Source organism: Leptopilina boulardi, unplaced genomic scaffold (assembly GCF_019393585.1).
Source record: "Leptopilina boulardi isolate dan_hultmark-lab unplaced genomic scaffold, ZJU_Lbou_2.1 LbouV2_335, whole genome shotgun sequence".
Classification (NCBI taxonomy): domain Eukaryota; kingdom Metazoa; phylum Arthropoda; class Insecta; order Hymenoptera; family Figitidae; genus Leptopilina; species Leptopilina boulardi.
The window spans coordinates 237,601-259,856 of NW_026137902.1; the positions used below are offsets into that span (position 1 = coordinate 237,601).

The window sequence follows — 22,256 nt, forward strand, 5'->3', positions numbered from 1 at the left end:
TCAGCGACCCTAAAAACCCCTGAGTGACAAATTTCAATTGAATTATAGCTTTTTTTGTTACTTCTTTCACCATATTGGATCCGCCATCTTGAATTTTTTATTTTGACACTTAGAATTTTAAAGTAGGAGTAATTACCTAAATTTCTAATTCAATTTAAAACCTTTAGAACTTTTTACAGCCCTACAAAGCACCATAAGATACGTTTTATTGAAATTTGTTAAAATTTTTAAAAATCGGCCACCATATTGGATCCGCCATTTTTAATATTAAAAATCTGATTTCATATTTGTGTTTAGCGACCCTAAAAACCCCCGAGTAACAAATTTTAAGTGAATTCAAGCATTTTTTTTTACTTTTTTCACCATATTGGATCCGCCATCTTGAATTTTTTATTTTGCCACTTTGCATTTTAAAGTAGAAGTAATTACCTAAATTTTAAGCCGTATTTGAACTTTTTTCATTTAAATCCATTCTGGGGGCGGGGGGTCTCTCGTTGACGTGGAATGCCCCATATATATATATATATATATATATTTATATTCTGAATTACACAATTAAACAGTGTCATTTTATTTCAATTTTTTTAGTACCTTAAATGTACATTTTTATATTGTTTTTAACCTCAAAGTAGGTTTGCACAAAATTTTTATATTATTATTTCAGTTTTCTAAAACTGAACTACAGAAGTGCATATAAAATGACAAAGGCCAATAACTAAAATTTTTTAAATATTACTAATATATGAAGTGCGTAATTTATAATATTAGTAAAATAATAAATCTATATATACTTATAAATCAAAATTTAACGACACATCTTTAAAACGTACTTTTTAATTTTTAGGTTATATTGATTAAAGGAAAATTAATTACTTTTTTAAAAAAGAATTTTAATATTTATACACCTGATTTTAATCAGATGTAAAAACTATTTACAAATCATTATTATGAAACCGTATGATTTGAATTATAGAGTAATTTATTCAACTCATATATATTAATGCGATTATATGAGTTGTATTTTATATTACAATAGCGTAACAAGATTTCTAGCAAACTTGCCTACGACTTATCATAGACTTTCAATTCATACTCATGCAAAAATATGACTTGATTTAATTTCTAATTGCGTGACGAGATTTACAGCTATTTTTTAAAACGATTTATATAGTAATTTATTTTACTCATATATTCATGCAATTATATGAGTTGTATTCTATATTACAATAGCGTAACAAAATTTCTAGCAAACTTGCCTACGACTTATCATAGACTTTCAATTCATACTCATGCAAAAATATGACTTGATTTAATTTCTAATTGCGTGACGAGATTTACAGCTATTTTTTAAAACGATTTATATAGTAATTTATTTTACTCATATGTTCATGCAATTATATGAGTTGTATTCTATATTACAATAGCGTAACAAAATTTTTAGCAAACTTGCCTACGACTTATCATAGATTTTCAATTTATACTCATGCATTTTTATGATGTGATTGACTTTCTAATTGCGTGACAAGGTTTATAGTTTTTTTACTTTTGGATTTATATAATAATATATTTATATTTTTTTATGCTATTATATTAGTTTAACTCGAAATTAGTAGATTCTTGTATATATTGAAGCTGGAATAAAGGGGAAAAATAAAGTATTATAAATGTTATTCTCACCAATTGTCCTCGTTTTCATTGCCTTGGAATTCTGCCTTCTCAGTTATCAACACAGTTGGAAGAATCACTTTATAATTAATTTTTTACACTTTCTCGTTTTATTAAACTTATTAGTTTGTTATGTAAACAAACAAACATAACCTCTCTTTTTAAAAAACACATTTTTACACATTTCAATGAACGAGTTTTACTTTAAAATTTCACTTATCACTATTTTTATTTTTTTAAACTGCTTCTACATTACATCTTTACTACTGTCACTTCTTATTTCTTTTATTTAAAAACAATCACCACTTGAAATGAGCAACATCCACTTGCAGGAACATGCCGTTATACCGATGAGAAGTATGAATATTCGCCACATTGAACTTTTTAGAATTTTTGAGGTGTCGAATTAAAAATTATCGAATTTATATTTAACATGATTTTATAAAATAAACTTTAAAACTCAACTGAATTTTTTGTCGTAAACTTTTCATTTAACCGAACTTTGTGAAGCAGATTTTCAAATTAACCAAATTTTCATTTAAGGTTAAATAAAACTACCAAAGTATTTATTCAGATGAGACGAATGTATAAAAAACTGAAATTTTTCGACCGTACCAAATTGCAAATATACCAAGAGAAAATTTTTCAAATTATATAAAGTTCTACTTTGCTAGAGAATCGTAAACTTTTCAATGGTGTAGCGCGCGAATGTACACAAAATTCAAAATTTGATAAAGAATATTTTATACACCTCGGCTGCCTGTACAGGCAGCAGTGAGAGTAAGAGAGAGGGAAAATTTGAATTTGCATTGAATTCAATTTCACTCTCTCTCTCTCTCTCTCTCTCTCTCTCTTACTCTCTTACTCTCAGTGCTGCCTACGCAAGCAGCTAAAGTGTGTAAGTGCCCTAATGTGGCTCACTCACACTTCACTGACTATACCTGTCTGCCTACAGGAATTGTCATGACGACGTGCAGAAGTAAGAGAGAGAAAATTCAAATTTGAATTTACTATCTCTATTGCTCTTATACGTTGCCATGACAACGCCTGCAGGCAAGCAGCCGCGAGGTGATGACAACGTTTTACGTTGCGTTTTGTCACTAGTAAATTAGTTTAAAGGAAATGAAAGTATAAATTTGTCTCTTTTAAATTTAAAGTCTAGTTAAAAACCGCAACGCAAAACATGGGACTTTATCTTAACTGCTATCTATGCAGGCCGACTGTTGTCCTTGTCCTATGCATGTGTTTCCATGGCAACATATGCGAAAGACAAGGATAAAAGATAAAGGTATATCTGGCCAAGAGTGTAAATAGAACAAAACGCTGAGTTAGTGGAAAAAAGGACACGTCATAGTTAAATCAAACGGATGTGTCCTTTTTTCTACTAACCCAGCGAAAAATGCTAAAGAACATAATTTACAAGAATATGTCACTTCGTAAAGACAAGTATGATTATGGGTGAAATCACATGCAGGCGTAAAATAATAAATTTTGTAATTTGACCATGAATGGTAAAGAGACAAATGTCCACACGTGATTATAGATATGCTTACACATTTTTGTCCTTTTCTAATGCACGTGTTGACATGACAACACGTGAGTTAGAAAAGAACAAAAATGTGTAGGCATATCTGGCCACGAATGTATACTTGCATTTATTTTTTATTCCATAGGCATTAAAGGCCTGAGCAGAATAGAAATGTAACCGGAATCGTAATCGCAAACTCAACCGGAAGAATGAGTTAGAGAAGGATAAACATATTGTTTGTCCTTTTCTAACTCATTATTCCGGGTGCGTTTGCGATTACGATTTCGGTTACGTTTCTATTCTGCGTTGGCCTTAAGGCCCTTTCCAGAATGGAGCTAAACGCAACGCAAACGCGACACACCTCCATTTGCTTAGCATTGCGCTGCGTCGCGTCTGCGTTGCGTTTGGCTCCATTCTGGAAAGGGCCTAAAGGCCTTTCTCCAATAGGAACCTAAACTTTTGCGTTGCGTGACTGACGCGTTGATTTTAGCATTGATTGCCAATAGCAATCGACGCAATGCATACGCAACGCAAGAGTTTAGGATCCTATTGGAGAAAGGCCTTCATGGAGCGGTCAAGGCCTGAGCAGAATAGAAACGTAACCGGAATCGTAATCTCAAACGCAACCGGAAGAATGAGTTAGAGAAGGATAGACATATTGTTTGTCCATCTCTAACTCATTCTTCCGAATGCGTTTGCGATTACGATTCCGGTTACGTTTCTATTCTGTTTAGGCCTTCACAGCTCGACTGCCTGCCTGCCTGCGGGCAGACGGGGCAAGGGGGCGACATGAGTGTAAGCGAGAAGAAAAACTTGCATTTTCTCACTTACACTCATGTCGCCCCGTCTGTCCGCAGGCAGCCGAGCTGTGACCGTACCATAACATGGAGCTTCTAGACACCTGTGGATAGGGTGTAAAGCCATACATTTGTCCTGCAGTGGGATTACGAATAGCGCTAGTCGCTATGTAGCGCTTTTCGTTATTAAGAACTAAAAACTTACATATTTTTAGTGAAATTTGTTCCAAATCATGACCAATATAAAATACCGTTGACAGTTTCTTCAAATCTTAAACTGGAAGATGGTAATTTAGAAGAAAATATAAACATAACCCCCCTAGATAAGGACATTGACATAGAATTCATGTCAATTTCCTTAAATATTTTATCTACGTAGCAAACAAATTCAATATGAAGGTGGAATCAATTTTCTAACTTCATGTTTGCCAACTGTTAGTTTCAAATAAAATAGTTTATTAGTGACGAAATAAATTATACTGTAATATTGGAAATAACTTATGAATTTAATAAATAACACTTTTAAAAATAATTTATCTAGTTTAATGTTAAAATAATTTATAAAGGAAATAAATTTTTTAAATTTAATTTAATGAATAAAAATTAAGAAAATTAATCTTATAGCAAGAATTAAAAATAATAATTAATAATTAAAATTTGTTTTCCCATTTTAGTCAATGTCTGATAGAAACTTTTAATCCTATGAAAAAGATAATAAATATAAATGCAATAAATATTTTATTATTAATATAAAAAAGAAAAGTAGATAGTTTATTATTATTAGATAAAGTTTAATTATTTCCTTGATTTTTTGTAAGGATAGAAATTTGAAATAAATGTCTCCTTTTTTCTTATTTATTATTATTTTTTATTTAGTTTATAATTATTAATTATAAAAAATTAGAGGTTTAAATTAAATGTATTAGGAAATATAAAAGTTAATATAACAATATATTATAATACTAGCAAAATTAAAAGCGCGAAATTAGACATTTAATTGTTTTTTATAAAGAACTGTTAAAGAAACCAATTCTGCAATAAGAAAACACAATTATACAAGTTGGAAAAAATGAGAAAAGTAATATTCAAAATTTGACACGTCATAGTATTACAGTTCAAAAAACACGTAAAGTTAGCATAGACTAACATCAAGGTAGGACAAAAGGACAGACCAAGCATTATATTATTATACATATAATAATAATAATTTTTAGATAGAATATTCTCCTGGAAATTAAAAAATCCCTTAAACAATTAAATAAAATTGAACAGCATGTCTGTATTATTTTTTTACTGTAAAACAACACTTATTACCTTCAAAAAAACCTACAAATTAAACCTCAATTGCAATAGAATAAAAATAATCAATTTTTTTCACTTTTTTTGATAGAATGTTTTCCTGGAAAATAAAAAAATCCCTTACAAAGTCAAAAAAAATTAAACAGCATGTCTGCATTATTTTTTTACTGTAAAACAACACCTATTACCTTCAAAAAAACCTACAAATTAAACCTAAATTGCAATAGAATAAGAATAATCAATTTTTTTCACGTTTTTTTGATAGAATGTTTTCCTGGAAAATGAAAAAATCCCTTACAAAGTCAAATAAAATTAAACAGCATGTCTGTATTATTTTTTTACTGTAGAACAACACTTATTATTTTCAAAAAAAAACCTACAAATTAAACCTCAATTGCAATAGAATAATAATGATCCATTTTTTTCACTTTTTTTGATAGAATGTTTTCCTGGAAAATAAAAAAATCCCTTACATAGTGAAATAAAATGAAACAGCATGACTGTATTATTTTTTTACTGTAAAACAACACTTATTACCTTTAAAAAAACCTACTAATTAAACCTAAATTGCAATAGAATAAGAATAATCAATTTTATTCGATTTGTTTTTATAGAATGTTTTCCTGGAAAAGGAAAAAATCCCTTACAAAGTCAAATAAAATTAAACAGCATGTCTGTATTATTTTTTTTACTGTAAAACAACACTTATTACCTTCAAAAAAACCTACAACTTAAACCTGAATTGCAATAGAATAAGAATAATCAATATTTTTCACTTTGTTTATTATTATATAATTAATTATTTATCGTTGTCCCGAATTGCTTTTTTTATAATTTGTGATATTTGAAGCGTTACACTTGAAAAATTTGTCAGGTTTGTAGAAATTTTTTTTAATTGCTGCATTTCTTCATCGTGGCAAATTCTTATGACTTTGAGACATTCTTGATTCTAAAAAGAAATGGTTAAAATATAAAATAAAGCAAATATGAGGAAAAAATACAAATTCGGAAAATTTGATTATTAATAGTTTAGACTAGCTTTGAGCTAGTTAATATATTAATAATAACATTTTTAATCATAAAACCAACCTCTAATGGTACATTAGACATTTTTTTGACCACTGCTGCTGGTATTGCTTCTTCTAAATCGACCTATTAAATTGTATTAAAGTTATATATAAATCATAAAAATTTAAGTATATTTTATTTTTGAAAATTTGGAATTTTAACTTACATCAGAGTCAGATTCTGGTATTCCAATTTCTTTGGTTACGCCATCCCCTAAAAAGCAACTTTTGCCTTTTACAGACAAAAGTCGGTCTTCCAACCCCGTTATACTAACATTGGCGTTGCTGAAATTGCCTCTTCCAGTGGTTCGTTTGCACCGTTTGATATTGGCTAATTTTCCTTTCGTGTTCGATACCCATCGCGACAGAAACTGTCAAATAAATTCTTTTTAATTGTTATACAATTAAATATATTAATTATTAAGTATATGTGGAAAATTGAAGCTCAAAATGTATATTGTTAATAAACAAATTAAATAAAATGGCCTTTTTGTTTTCGAGATATTAATTAATTAATGTTATTAAAACATGAAATATTTTACAAACAAATAGTCACCGTGATTCTAAAATTTCCAAGTAGCACCGAATATTACAGTAATATTACTGTAACATTAAAATGTCCGCCTCATGGTAATATTACCGGTTAATTTTACAGTAATATTATAGTAACATTACAAAATATTACTGTAATATTACAAAAAATTTCAAAAACATTTAAAAATATTTGATTGATTAATTCTTTTTTTTTGTCATAAAAAACTTTGAAATTTTTATGTATTTCAAATAAACGTGTAATATTACTGTAATGTTGAGGCTGAAATTTTAATATTACTGTAATATTTACGTAATTCCGCATCCAATGTTCTCATTTTTACAATTGGATCACTTTAAAAATTTTTCCACATATTAAGAAAAAAATTTTACCTTTTGCCATTGAGGAGGCGATCTAGAATTTCTTTCTGTGTTCATTAAATTTAATTCTTTTGAAATTTCTGCCCATTCTTTATTATATTTTTGCCTTGACAAAACTTTAGTAAATTTTTTTGTCAACAACGTCGGATTTTCCTCAATACACTCCAAAATTCTCTGCTTCTGCTCAGATGTATTATTAATTATTAAATGGTATTATTAAATGGTTTTTGAGTTGTCTAAGATTTATAAAAATTTTTAAAAAAATAAGAGTATCAATGTCGATAATTAAGGTTCTGTTTGAAATGGAATAACTTTAACAAATTTGTTTATTAAACTAAAAAAATCGCAAAAAATTACATACTAAGTTTTCCAGTAGTTATTCCAGTAATTCTTCTTCATAAAGGATTATTTCATGAAATAGTGGATTTTATCGTTTTTGTTGCGAGCTATTAAGGATGCTGATTTAGATGTATAATTTTATGATTATCATTTAAAAAGTGTTTACAATAAACAATTAGCCAATAAACATTAAAGTCTTGAAGGCATACTTGATTGATTTTTAAAAATTTTAGAGAATTATAGGAGTTCCAATCATGACAACAACAAAAAATTGGAAAAAAACCTTTTTTGCAACAAGCCTAAAAATTGTTCTGTATAACTAAACAAGTTTTTAAATGAAGGTAACTTGTAGTTATTATTAATATCTATCCTGAAGTAATAAAGTCCCCTAAAATCGGAGCAATACACACTTTTACCAGAAGCACAGAATCGTCATGGGGAAGCCATTACATATTTTTAAAAAATCCAATTATTATTTATATTTTCTATTAAAGAAAGTGTACTAATATTATTTTGGCAAATACAGGGCTCGGATCGACTTTAAGACTCAAAAAAAGTCGCTTTAGTCTCATAAATTTACAAAAAAAGTCGCAAAAAGTCGCATGGAATTTCAGAAAAAGTCGCAAAAAAGTCGCATGAAATTTTAGACAAAAATTACAAAAAGAGGCATAAAACTGTAAAAATAGTAAAAAAATAACAAAATTTTAATGAGGTATTATTATAATTAAATGTAGAATGCAACAAATTCATGGTGGCGAGTTTTTTTCTGATTACAAATTCCCGGTCAATTTAAACAATTTCCCGGTCAAATTTTTATGAACAATTTAACATTATCTTTTAACTATTAAGTTTTTTTAAATAATTTTCTTTACGTTTTAAATAAGTATTCTGAATTTTGTAAACTTTTAAATTTTATTAATTTAATTTATTTGAAATTTATAAATTAATATTTTATAAATCAACAAATCTTTGGTAGTTGATAGTGAGATCTTTTAACGTATAACATCTAGATTAAATGTAAATGAGAAATACATTAATTTCTTTTAGTCTGTAAAATATCTAGTTCTTCTTGAATTAACGTTGCTTTTTCTGTAGCATCTTTGAGAATTTTCCGTTTTTTTGCTTGAAGTGTCTTAATTTCCTCAGATTGTCGCTTTTTGTCTTCTTTCTCTTTTAATACTTATTGGTATATTAATACCAAAATGGATTAAAATAAGCAAAAATTGATTAAAATAAGAAGCGTCGCAACTTATTTTAATACCTTTTAATTTTCTGTGTACTACTGTGAATTAAACTTCTTTCTTCAGTTCAGTAAAATATTATGACATTATAACATACAATATTATGACATTAGTAATTATAAACCACAGTTATATTTGTGAAATTAGAACAAATTTATTTTTGATGAATTTAAAAAAAATGTTAAAAAATGAAAAAATTCCCGGTTTAGTCATGAATTTCCCGGTTTTCTCGGTCACTTTTTGAAATCCCGGTCATTTCCCGGTTTCCCCGTCCCCCACAAAAATAATTTAATTATTTTTATAAAAATTATTTTATTTGATATCTTTGAAAAAACAAATGTAGTGATAATAATAATTTTTTAATGTAACACAATACTTCAAGAAATATAGAATAATTGGTTTAATACTGTCAGTATAAATAATCACAGTTCTCTATGACATATAGGTTAATTTGTTAAAATAATCATTCTAGATTTAACAAATAAAATCTTAATGGAAGATAAAGTTAATAAGTTATTTTTTTCATTTTCTAACTTCTTCATAAACGCAAATAAACTCGACAGTCGAACAAATAATTGACGATGGAACGTAGTTTTTTATTTTGTGATGAAACACAAAAATAATTTTTAATCGCAATTATTTCTTAACGCATAGAATAATCGGTTTAAAACTGACAATATAAAAACTATGTTTGCTATTTAAAATTTAAGTTAAAAAGTAATTGAAAAATCTAAAAAAAGTCGTATTAGTCGCATTTTATTCAAACAAAATCTGGAAAAAAGTCGATTAGTCGCACTTTTTCACCAAAAAGTCGAAAAAAGTCGAAAAAGTCGCACAATCCGAGCCCTGCAAATATAAATGTTGTAAATATAAAAAAATTGATAATTGTGGATAAGTTGTTTCAAAAATAAGTGTCGTGGTGAAAACTTTACTACTGAGCTGCTTGTGTTTTCAAATAGAAGAAAATTAACAACATTTTGTCCGGCTTAAAGCAGATATTTTATTCTTGAGCATTAAACTTGAAAATAATAATTAGATTTTTATTAAAGTCAATTTTGTTTCCTCATGGAGGAAGTATTTTTTAAATATCAGCAAACTAAATTTTACGCTACTCAGAAAATCACTTCCTTTGTGAGGAAATAATTATTAAAAATATAACTATAATGAATGGATGGGAATTTAAGTATTCAATTTATATACGTTTATATCTTTTTACATTTAGTAGGGAATACGTAATAATAGTCTTCTGAAATTTGAGAGATATGCACCTATAGAAAATTAAATATCAATTATAGTCAATGTATATCTGAAATACGTTGTACAAGATATAGACTTGTGTAAAATTAGCCTGAATTATCTGAAGTACCTTGAATTATATTGAAAAATCCTGAATTATACTATCGCAGTGATCCTTATCAATTAGCCTGTTCGCTTTGAATATTTCTGAAACACACTACTATAAACATGTCATTAATATTAGTAAAAATATTGTACTTTACACTTAATTATTGAGATTTAATTATCAACACCTTTTTAACGTCTTTTAAACCCTTTAAAGCATTGTGACACTCCGTATAGTGTTACAGCCTTGCACATTTTTACATTTTCTAAACATTATTTTATTTGTTTTAATAACAAAAAGTAAATAAAATATATTATAAGATATCCCTTACAATAACAAAGCAATAAAGAAATTAAAATGAATGTAATTATCATAAAACAAAAATATAAAACAATCTGCCGTTTATGCTTAAAAATTTTTTTAGGTCGATGATTACTATCTTGGAGTAAAAATTAAAAAATTCAAAATGATTGATCCAACATGACGGATGAAAATTCAAAATTCGTTTAGATTGACATGAAAAGAAAAATATACATATGCTTTAAAGGGTTCATAATATAAATATTATCTACAAATATTTGAATTATGCAGAAGTATTAGAATCATCCTGAAATATTGGAATAATACTGAAACATTCTGCATTACCTGAAGTATCTTGAATTACCTCGAATTTCTCTGAATTATCTTGAGTTACTTTGATTTATATTGAAATATCTTTAATTATCTTGAACCACTTTAAGTTATCTTGAATAACACAGAATTACTTTGTGAATTATTCTTAATTATTTCAAGTATTGAACTAGGTGTACACTTTATTATTTAGTTGTTTAGTCCTGGATTAGTCCTTATGAATTTAAAAAACCTGAAATGTGAAATAATAGTTTTCTTGAAATATGTACAAATACATTTTATAAAATTTCTGGACATATTACCTAAAATATTTCCGCATCTTGTGATGAAAATTAATACCTCCAAAACTCTTCAGCTAATTTTGAATGCAATGTACTTCTCATTATAAGTTGGACCACCTATCAAATACAATGTATCCTCACTAAAATGAAAAGGTACATTGCATTCTGCAATTTCTTTCTTCTTCAATTTTTAATCCTTATTAATCTTTTTTTTACTAATACTGATATGATTGTTTAATTTCTGCAATTATCATGGTTACGAGTATTGAAGCACATGCAAATTAATTTCAATACTTTTATTCGTTATTTTCATTCTCGATCGCTATGAGAATGACTGTCATACACATGCAAGTATGACTGCTTTGATTATCTAGAAATCAAAATTAAAACGAATGAACTCTTACTGATAATTATTATTCACAAATATATGAATCTGATTCATACACATGCAAGTATGAATTTTTGTAATTCGTGAAAGTTAATATGAAATTGTTCAATTTTTGCAACTATCATGGTTACGAGCATTGAAAACACATGCAAATTAGTTTCAATAATCTCTTTCATTATTTTCATTCTCAATCGCTGTGTGAATGATTGTCATACACATGCAAAAGTATGACTGCTTTGATTATATAAAAATCAAATTTTAAATAAATGACCTTTTATTGATAATTATGATTCATAAGTATATGAATCTTACTCATGCTCATGCAAGTACGATTTTTTTAACTACATGAAAGTTTATATGAAATTGAACATTTTCTGTAATTATCATGGCGGTAAGTAAATATTACCCAAACGTTGTTATTTTTGTTGTGGAAAGCGTTCGACCTGCCTTGAATTTAAAATTTTTATATAGTGTTCTCTCATTACTTGTGCATTTCTTGAAAAATTTTCTTTCATCATGTCTTTGCCTAGTAATATACTTACTGCGGTTGCTGAAGCATAGACGCCACAAGTAGTACCATCTGGCTGTATTGTAATCACAATTTTGGTAATTGCACATGGCTTAACATTTGGATAACGTTTTGACAAAAACGTTAGTTCTTCTTTTGACAAGTTTAGACCAACAACACTATCATAAACGAATAATTTATTTTTTTTTTATTATAATAGCATGTTCTCCAGTGATCAATACAATTACCACCTATAATTTGGATATCTTCATCATTTTTACATTCTCTCACTAAATCTGGTATTGCCATGTTCAAAACACTTAAAAATTCAAAATTTTTGTAATTAACTCCCAACAAAGCCAAAAATGTATCAAGATCTCGATCGTCTAACTTAACTTGAACGTTTAAAACGTTTCTTTCCACAGTGTCAATGTTACCGGAAGAACTGGCCAATAATATTTTGCGATCTTTTTGCTGCGTTTTCGGCTGAGTATCATTGATGGGTAAAAAAATAACTTCATCGTCCTCATGAATAAAAGTCTCTGTTTCAATAGAAGTCCTGCACTTTTTAGTATTATCATTATTATCTAAATTACCGTCCAGGTCCATTTCTTTTTTTATTTTTCTTTTAGCTGCCATTCTTTTTTTAGCAACAGTTTTATTTAGAAGAATAGACTCTGAATCAGTTACCGTTTTATCATCATCTTCTTCTTGTTCATTTTGATGATCAGAAATCTCTCCAGGTACTCTAATTTTCCTACTGCGTTTAAGGCGACTATCTACAATTTCAGGAAGTAGATAATCATTATAGAAGCTTTTTAATTTATGTTCCATTTTTTCTCTCCAAAAATTATCATTTCTAAAGACTGGAGTAACTTTCATATCTTTATCTGTCCATAACACTAAGAGGCCATCTTTTCTCCCAGTGTGATGCATTTGTCCTTGAAGTTGGTAGTAATAATGGTGATTTGTATTTATTGAGTTTCTCTGTTTTAAGTCATAGATTCTACTTAAATCTTTACTTTCACTGAGTAAGTCATCGATTGACTTATTTCTTCCTCTTGCAGGACATTTAATTTCAACGCAACATCCCTTTACAACTGGGTACAATAAGGGAGGCCTTTTCATTGCATCAATTCCAAAACTCTTACTGATTTGCAGTTCTTCCAAATTTAAGTCAATCAATCCATCTGGAGATGCTCCTAAGAACTCGTGAACTGGATCAATCCAAAGACCTGTACGATTTACTTTGCAATTAATTAATTTTTCTAATGCCCTTCTAGCATCTTCTTCGTGTTGAAGACCGTAAGTCATATTGGCATTAGGTTTCTTTCGACTATTATATAACATGTTAGAAATTATACGAGTACGATCAGTTGTGTCTAACATTCTGCAGATTTCTCCATACTTGCTGCTTGTAATCATTTTAAGACGAATGACAAACCAATTATTAGATTTAAATTGTTCAGTTGTGTTTTCAACAATTTCCAATCTGTTTTCTTGATTTTCTTTTAAAAATTTTAAAACTATTTCTTTCTGTTTGCTGAACACATCTTTATGCATATCGGGTTTCTTAACTTTTAAACCATAATTTTTGTCACTGGCGACGTTGGTGTTTGCAAATCTCCGTTTTTTGGAATTGTAGAGTTTGTTTCTTTCAACTTTTTCAATTCTTTCATTTTCAACTTTAATAACCGCTGAAGGTACTGCTTTCCCTGTATGTGTCATTACGTTTGATTGTACACGTTTGGTAAGGCTTTTTAATGATGCTGCATGAACTCTTGCTGCAAAAGATCCTGAAAAACAAAACGATATTCTTTTTCCAGCAATATATTTGCAGATTAAAGAGTTAAAGTTTTCAGCCAAATTTGAACTTGTTTTTAGATATAAGCTTTTTGAGCTCAAAGTTAGATTTCTGTGTATTTCTAGAAGTTCAGCCATAACTCCATATTTTTCCAAGTATGGTACGTAATTTGTTTCGTCTTTAGATGCAGTATCTGCACAAGACCAACCACGAAGTTTGTCACATCTTTTATGATCACCAAAGACGTGATATGGTACATTAAGAATCTCGTTTGTGAGTAATTCTAAATTTTCTTCAAGACTCAAATTATCATCTTTACCTGTTCTTCTTCTTTCTATGACTTCCTGGATCTCATAATGTATTTTTAAACTAAAGGTGCTGACAAACTTGTACCATTTCTTTTCTGCTTTAGTCAATCCTTCCTTTTTGTCCAAAATTTTAATAGCCTTAGAGTGGTTCTTATACTTATGGTTAATATCTTCATATTTTTCCACTTCAATACCAAACTGGGCATATGGGTTGTTTATTAGTATACCATTATAAACGCTACTATCTCCGTCACCGATAAGATATTTGTAAACAAGTTTGTTTTTTTCCCAAGATTCTTGAAATGCTTCAACAGTTCCCTCCGTTTCCATTAACGCTGAGCTTTTACTTTTAGGAAAGTTTTTGAAACAATCATGATCATCTATGTATTCTTTTCTGTAATCACATTTTGCACATGTCTTACATTTGACTTTAACTTCCAAAGGCTTTTAAGTATGCTTTCCTATTATTACAACCGTTCCAGCAGAAGAATCGAATGCACCTGAGGCATATGTTCTTTGCATCCATGCTCCGTCGCAAATGACCGTAGTATAAATCACTTCTGTTATCGTATTGTCCTCAGCAACATAGTATAAAACATTACCTAATTCTTTGCTCAATCGTTTTTCTTCTTCAACATTTTGTGCTAAAGCTTCTTCGCTTGTCTCTATTATTACCATTACAATTTTTCGTTGAATGTTCAAATATGTTGTTGCAGACATAGTTGGAATTCCTGCCGGTGCTAGTAACTCTTGCATATTCGAAAACCCAGAACCTGAAGTCAGGCAGCCTAGGACAATAGCTTCATTAATATTCATTAAGTTAGGATCTTCAGGTTGTGAAATGTGTTGTATTTTAATTTTACAGGTTGAACACTGCAAAAAGACATCCACTATAAAACCTCTTTGTCTAGTTTTTAATAATTCCAATTTGTTAAAAGTACATGAAGGTTTATGTAAACTGGCATCAGAACATTTATTCAGCAAATCTTTGATGACATGATCATAGTGGACAATACGGCAACCATCCATTACATAGGGCAATTTTTTGTCGCCATTTACTTGGTCCTCAATCAACTCTATATTTTTTTCTTCCTTATAACTTTGAGGAAGATTATGGTCCTCTTTAGTGTTTGATAGTTCTTCTTTTGTTTTTGAAATGATAATACTTCTTCTTAATTCCGATTCTTCATTACCCACTATAGGAAATTTGTTAATTTCATTTATTTCAGGTAATTCAATGACTTCTTCAATAACTTCACCATCTGAGTGATCCACCTCTTCATAATTCAAGAACGAAGCATTATCCGAATCTATGGCAGGATATTCAACTGTTTCTTCAACTATTTCAATGTCAGAGTTATTCTCTTCTATGGAACTAGATAATGTCCAATGGGATGTTAGAGTCAAAAGCGAAATATCCTTTTTAATTTCGCTTTTCCCTTTATAATCCTCAGCGATTTCTTTATGTTTTTCCGTGTTCTGTATCTCTGCATTAGAACAATTGAATTCGGGAAAGTCAAATTCTATTTTATCACTATTTAACTGTAAGCATTGCTTTGATTCACTGGAAATAATAAAATTCTCAAAGTTTTCTTCCAACGCATTGTGCATGGCATGCAAATTTTGTTTTTCCAAAAAATCTTGTTTTTCCTTCCTTTCTTTCTCTCTACGTCTGTAAAGGAAGTTACCAATAGTAAATAAAGGTTAATATACTACTGCTAGTAAAAAAATATTTGTATTTGAAATAAATTACCAAGAAAAAAGTTGAAGTTTTTCATCGACTTTCAAAATATGTTAACAAAAAAATTAAATTTTTATATGAAAAAAAAGATTTTTTATATACTGAATTAATTTCTTTTAACTTTAGGGTTGACTTTTTTAATTTTTACATAGGTAAAAACTAAGAATAATTGAAAAAATTTTAAGAGTGGGTCTGATGATCTTTTTTGTTTAAATAATTTGTTAAAAAAAATTTTTTCTTTTGTCGTTTTTTTATTGCTTCCTCATCAAGGAAGCTTTGCAGTCCTTCGTGTATAAATTTTTAAAAAATGGTAAAAACAAATTTTCTTCTATTTAGAAACATGTTATATGAGATCCTGATCAATTATCCGGATATATGTATGGGTGTGTGTGTGCGGATCTTTTTTGTGAACAAGATAACTTTAACAGATTTTTATGGATTTGGGTAAAATTTGGTAGGCTTAATTACAATATTAATATCAGAAAAAGGTGCGGGAGGATTTTAAAAAATGCATAAAAAAAAAAATTTTAACGTCTATTTTCCAAAAACTCTTTATATTCGAAAAAATTTTTAAATAGCAAAATTTAAAGTGATATAGTAAAATCAGTAGATTAGTAGATTTAAATTTGAATTTTCTGTCTCTCTTACTCTTGTACGTTTTCTGCGTGGTGGGAGGCTGCCTGTGCAGGCAGCCAGAGATGTGAGTGTACCCTTACCCCAAAAATTCCCATAAACATTTTAAATCAAATTTCAACTATTTTATAGAATTCAACAAGCAAAGAATTTTTTTTTAATTTGTTTAAAAAATTATAAAAAATTTTTCCGGCACATCATGGATATTTATTTCTTGACACTTTATCTTCAAAAATATGTATTCATATTTATCATTTCAATAAAAAAATATTTGTAAAGTTTCAGACACCAAATCGTGCGCTACGCGGAGAATCACCCATATATAAAGTATGCATTTGAGTTAAATTTAAAAAAATTAATGAAACTAAAAAAAATTAAAAGTTCACATTTTAGCAAAAAAATGTTGTGTTTATTTAAATTCAATTTTCAACATAAAATAATTGTATTTCTTGCATTGAAACCAATCGATTGTTATATATATATATAATAATATTTATTTACTCTCTCTGCATACGCAGAGTTCGAGACTCCCAAATACAAAACTTCCACTTAACCTAAATACATAAATCCTTAACCTAATCGCAAAACTTAATCTAACTTAAATCTATCAAATTTATATCCGCCAATGTGCCAGGGCTTCCGTTTCCAGTTTCAATTGCCCTTTTTGGCTTCGTCCCCCAAAGAAAATATAAACAAAACGCCCACCCCTTAATTAACAACCCCCATTCTTTCTTTTCTCATTCTTTCTAAGCCTTTCATCCACCTTTCACCCTGTCCATTCTCTTCTAAAATCCAACATACTCTTTCCCCCACTCCTTTTCCCTCATCCATTCCTCCCACACATCTATCCAACACGTGCGCCCAGCTCTCTCTTTCATACCCACATATTCTACATTTTTTCTCAAACTCATCCATCCAATACTTACATTCTTTCATACCTTCACCCATTCTGAACCTACACACCCTATTCCATTCTTCAAATTTCTTTTTCGTCACCAGATACCCCGGTAACCCTTCCCCTCTCACCATCCTGTACCATCTATTGTAACGCGATCCAACTATCATTTCCCACCTTTGCTGCTTGTCCCTCCTACTCCAACCATCCTTTACATCTCCTTCCACCTCACTCCATCTTCTTCCTTCCTCCATAGCCCCTCTTCTCTCTCTCTCCCATCCCGATACATCCTTCCTTCCTCTCCTTACTCCTTCTTCCACCAAAGCCCAGCACGCCTGTGTCACTCTACTCCCCTTCCCCTGTTTTAGTTTTTCCTCTAACCCCATCGCTCTTCTTCTCTGCCTTATGACCAGCTTTTCCCTACCCAATTCCTCCCTTAGCATATACCCTGGACATTTCTCATCCACTCCCATGGTCCATCTCAGAAACCTCTCATGCAATCTTTCCAAATTCTCACTCTCTCTCCACCCCCATATTTCTACCCCATAACTTATAACCGACCATACTAGCACGTCAAACAACCAAATTCTCTTTCTCCAATCATTCTTAAATCTTCTTTCCCCAATCCCCCATACTTGCTTCATCACTCTCCCCCCTTTCTCAATCCTCTTACTCACATTCAAATCCTGACTCCCATTCCATTTAAACCAATATCCCAAATAACAAAATTCACTCACTTCCTCCACGCTTTTCCCATTCATACTCCACACTTCCTCATCCCTCCCTCTTTTCTTTCTAAATCTCATAACTTTCGTTTTTTCCACATTCACCCATAAATCTCTTTCTCTCACATACAACTCAAACTCTCTCATCAACAGTCTCAAACCACTCTCTTCCTCAGCCATTAATACCACATCATCCGCATATGCCAGGGTATACACTCTTCCCTTCCCTAAAATAACTCCCCCCTTCCCTCTCTTTCTCATCCTCTCCTCTAAGTCGGCCATCAACAAGTTGAATAAAACAGGGCTCAACGGACACCCCTGCCTCAACCCCCTCCCCAACCAAAAATCCTTCCCTAATTCCTCCCCTATTTTCACTCTTTCTCTTGTCTCCTCATAGCACTCCTTCACTCTTTCAATTAAACCCTGCTCAAGCCCCAATTTTTCTAAAACCCTCCATAACACCCCCCTATTCACCGATGGGAACGCCGCCTTCAGGTCCACAAACAGAGATACCAGCTTCCCTTTTTCCTTTTGGAGATTCCTGCTCACCAGATAATTCAACACATAGATGTTATCCACTGTGCCCATACCCTTCCTAAATCCGGTCTGGTTGTGCGGCATACATCCCAAATCTTCCACCCTGTCCTCCAATCTCTTCCTGAGAATCTCGGCGTAAACTTTGTATCCCACCGGCATCAGTGTTACACCTCTATAATCCTCCACCTTCCTCCCACTACCCTTCTTTACTATTGGCACTATCCAGCCCGTCTTCCACTCTTCCGGCCAACCTTCACCTTCCCATACCTTGTTCATTATTTGCCACAATTCCTCCCTTACAGCCTCCCCTCCATATTTTAGACTTTCTCCTTCTATCCCATCTCCTCCTGTTGCCTTGTTCTTCTTTAATCTCCCAATTGCTGCATCCACCTCGTCCCTACTTATCCCACCCATCTCCATCTCCCTACCCCTTCTTCTCCCTTCACCTCTTATTCTATTATCCATTCCCCCACTTAATCCCTTGAAATACTCCGTCCACTCCTCCATCTTGATCTCCCTGTTCACCCCTTTACCCTTACCTCTTTCCCTATTAATCACCTCCCATTCTCTACCCTCTTCTATCGCCTTCTCTACCTCTTCCAAGAATCTCACTTTTCCTTCCTCTCTTTTCCTTTTCACCAGCTTCTCATGTCCCTTATGTTTCCAGTTGTACTCCTTCCTCTCCATCCTCCCTCTCCTCCATTCCCTTATATATCCCCTCATCTCCTCTCTACTTCTTTCACACTCCTCATCCCACCACCCTTTTCTCTCATTTTTAACACCCACTCCCTCCATCTCTTTTCTAACTCCTTCTATTACCGCCTTCAACCTTTTTAATCTCTCATCCACTCCCCCTTCTCCTTCCATCTCTATGCCTTTAATCTGCATCCTTCTCTCAAATTCTAACAACCTCTCAATACTCCATTTTCCCATTTTCTCTTTTCTAACCTCATCTTTATTTCTATTTTTTCTCGCTTTCCTCTTCCTTAACTTCTCTTTCAACTCCACTACCAGCGGAAAATGTCCGGAGTCCACTTCACTTCCTACCTCCATTCTTTTGATCCCTGCCCTTGTCCTCTCATCTGCTAGCACATAATCTATTACTGTTTCCCCCCTACCCACAAACGTAATTTCCCCCTTCTCATCACCTTCGACACTCCCGTTACAAATTGCCCATCCACTTTCCCCTAACAAACTTAACAGTTCTCTTCCTTCACCATCCACCTCCTTATGCTTGGAATTTCTATTATATTTATTCTCCTCTTCGTTCCACGTTCCTCCTCCTCCCAGTTCCCCGGTCCACGCATTGAAATCCCCACCCATTAATACCTTCTCATCTTTCCCTTTCTCCATCCAACTCTCCACCACTTTCCATCCTTTTCTATCCCCCCTTCTCCTATAAATTCCTACAACTGTTAACATCTCCTTATCGATCTTCATCCTCCTTACCATGACTCCTTCCTCCTGATGCCTTTCTTCTTTCATTTCTTCTATTCCTACCCTTACCCCCGAGATCATCCCTCCCGCACTCCTTCCCTTTATTTTATCCCTCTTCGCTACCTGCACCTCCCATCTAAATCCTTTTGGTAATTTCCTCTTTACGACTTCCCACTCCTTCTCTTCTGTCCACGTTTCACTCAGCATTACAACATCCCATTTATCCAAACTCCTCCAAAAACCCTCCTCCTTATTCTTCCACCCTGTTATATTCCAAAAAACAATTTTTATTCCACTACCTCCTCTTTCTCCCCCTCCTTTGTATTCTCCGCTCTTTCCCCAAACCCCCCTCCTCTTTTTCTTTCAACTCCTGCTGTTATATCCTCCACCGTCCATCTGCTCCCCTCCACCCATATACAGTCTCTACCTATCTGCACCTTCCTGCCCTTCCTCATCTCTTCCCATGCTCTTTCTCTTAATAGCCATTCATTCCTTCTCTCTCCCCATGATTTATCCTCCTCTATCCTCTCCTTTCTTCCCTTCAACTTATATTTATTCGCCATCACCTCTCTTCTTTCTTCCTCACATCCTAGCTGCACTATCCATATCTTAGGTGTCTCTTTTTCCTCCCCGTCTATTCCCTTTATGCTCCTGATATTCACCTTTACCCCTATATCCTTTAAAAGTTTCTCAATCTCCTTTCTTCCCTCATCTTTTTTCACCCTCATTCCTCTTATGGCGATACCACTCTTTCTTTTTTCCCTCTCCATCTGATCCACCTTCCTCGTTAGTTCTTTCACTTTCTCTTCCAACCCTTCTCCGCTCTTCCTCTTGCACCCATTCCCCCCAGCATCACTCATCTCTCGTTCCTCCAACCTCTCCACCCTTATCTCCAGCTTTCTCCTCTCCTCTTTTCCTTCTTTTACCATTTTCTCTTGATCCAACTCCAACACTTCCAATTTTTCCAGCATCTCTCCTTTCTCTCTTTTCCATACTCTTTCCCATTCTTCCCACATGTTTCTAATCCCTCCAATCTCACCCCTAATTTCCTCCATCTTTCCATCCCTTAACCTTCCCTGATCATTGTTTTCTTTCAACTCCTTACTTAATCTCTCCATCCTTACATTTGTTTCCTCTCCTATTTTCATCATTACTCTCATAAACTCTTCCAACTCTCCCCCCACTTTCTCGGATTCCTTTTTCTTCACTCCTTCCTCTTCCTCCTTTTCTTCGTCCCCCTCCCTATCCTCCTTCACTAAACTTTTCCTCTCCCTTACTTTGTTTTGCAACATTGCCGCCCACCATTTATCATTCACTCGTCTTTCCTTCAACTCCAATTCTTTCCTTGAGCGCCTTCCCACTTTCTTTCTATCTACGAAAGATGACAAATCCGGTAGCGATTGCAATGAATCGCTTCTCACCAAATTCAGATTCACAAGAGATTCAGCTTCGCCCAAAACTTCATCCGCCCCTGCACCTTCTTTCTCTGTCTTCATGTCGCACTCTATCGTTTCCCCTTCCTCATTGCCGCCAATTCTCTCTTCTGTCTCATTACCCTGCCTGCCGTCTCTTTTCACCGGTGTTCTAATCATTTCTTATCCCTAACTTACGAACCCGCCTTGATTTTCTTTAACCTCCTTTTCTCTCCTATCTCCCTCTCTCTCTCCCTACCCCCACACAACCTAACCTCAACACAACCACACTTTCACACTTTTTACCTTTTTTACCCACACTCACCAACAGCCCCTCACACTAACAAACTATTCACTTACAGCTCACTTTCTAACACACACTTTCACACACAGAAAAACCCTCCCTTCACTTAAAACTCTAAAAAATCGCAAAAATATCAGCGCTATCAAAAACCGCGTATGTACAGTTACCGTACCGGAAACGGAAGCCGTTATATATATATATATATAAAGAATACATTTGAGTTAAATTTTAAGAATTAATGAAAGTTAAACAAAATTCACATTTTGACTATAAAATTTTGTGTTTTAAATCAAATTAAATCAATTAAATGAGTGAGAGAAATGTATTCTAGTAATCCAGTAGGAACAAATTTGTACAGTTATATTTTTAAAAATGCATTTCAAATTTTGTCCCCATTTACCCAGAGATTTCAAATTCTCGGGGTAAATGGAGACAGCTAGTTATTATTAATCAAATTGACAAA

General features: G+C 32.0%; 2 protein-coding genes across 2 annotated transcripts; both read right to left on the reverse strand.

The window, feature by feature from the left end:
• Positions 1–6,088: 6,088 nt before the first annotated feature.
• Positions 6,089–8,363, reverse strand: LOC127285576 (uncharacterized). The gene is made up of 4 exons (XM_051311673.1): positions 7,281–8,363; positions 6,524–6,727; positions 6,379–6,441; positions 6,089–6,238 (listed from the first exon to the last, which is right to left on the reverse strand). The coding sequence occupies exons 1-4, from the start codon at positions 7,323–7,325 to the stop codon at positions 6,089–6,091; spliced, it is 462 nt and encodes a 153-aa protein (XP_051167630.1). The 5' UTR covers positions 7,326–8,363.
• Positions 8,364–20,364: 12,001 nt separating this feature from the next.
• On the reverse strand, positions 20,365–21,669 carry LOC127285577 (golgin subfamily A member 6-like protein 2). Its single transcript, XM_051311675.1, has one exon. The coding sequence runs from the start codon at positions 21,667–21,669 to the stop codon at positions 20,365–20,367; it is 1,305 nt and encodes a 434-aa protein (XP_051167632.1).
• Between the last annotated feature and the right edge of the window lie 587 nt (positions 21,670–22,256).

Coding starts and splice junctions, on each gene's coding strand:
- LOC127285576 (XM_051311673.1), bottom strand. CDS start 7,325: ATGAACACAGAAAGAAATTCTAGATCGCCTCCTCAATGGCAAAAG. Junction 6,728..7,280: donor CGCCTCCTCAATGGCAAAAG/GTAAAATTTTTT, acceptor TTTATTTGACAG/TTTCTGTCGCGATGGGTATC. Junction 6,239..6,378: donor TGTCTAATGTACCATTAGAG/GTTGGTTTTATG, acceptor ATTTCTTTTTAG/AATCAAGAATGTCTCAAAGT.
- LOC127285577 (XM_051311675.1), bottom strand. CDS start 21,669: ATGATTAGAACACCGGTGAAAAGAGACGGCAGGCAGGGTAATGAGACA.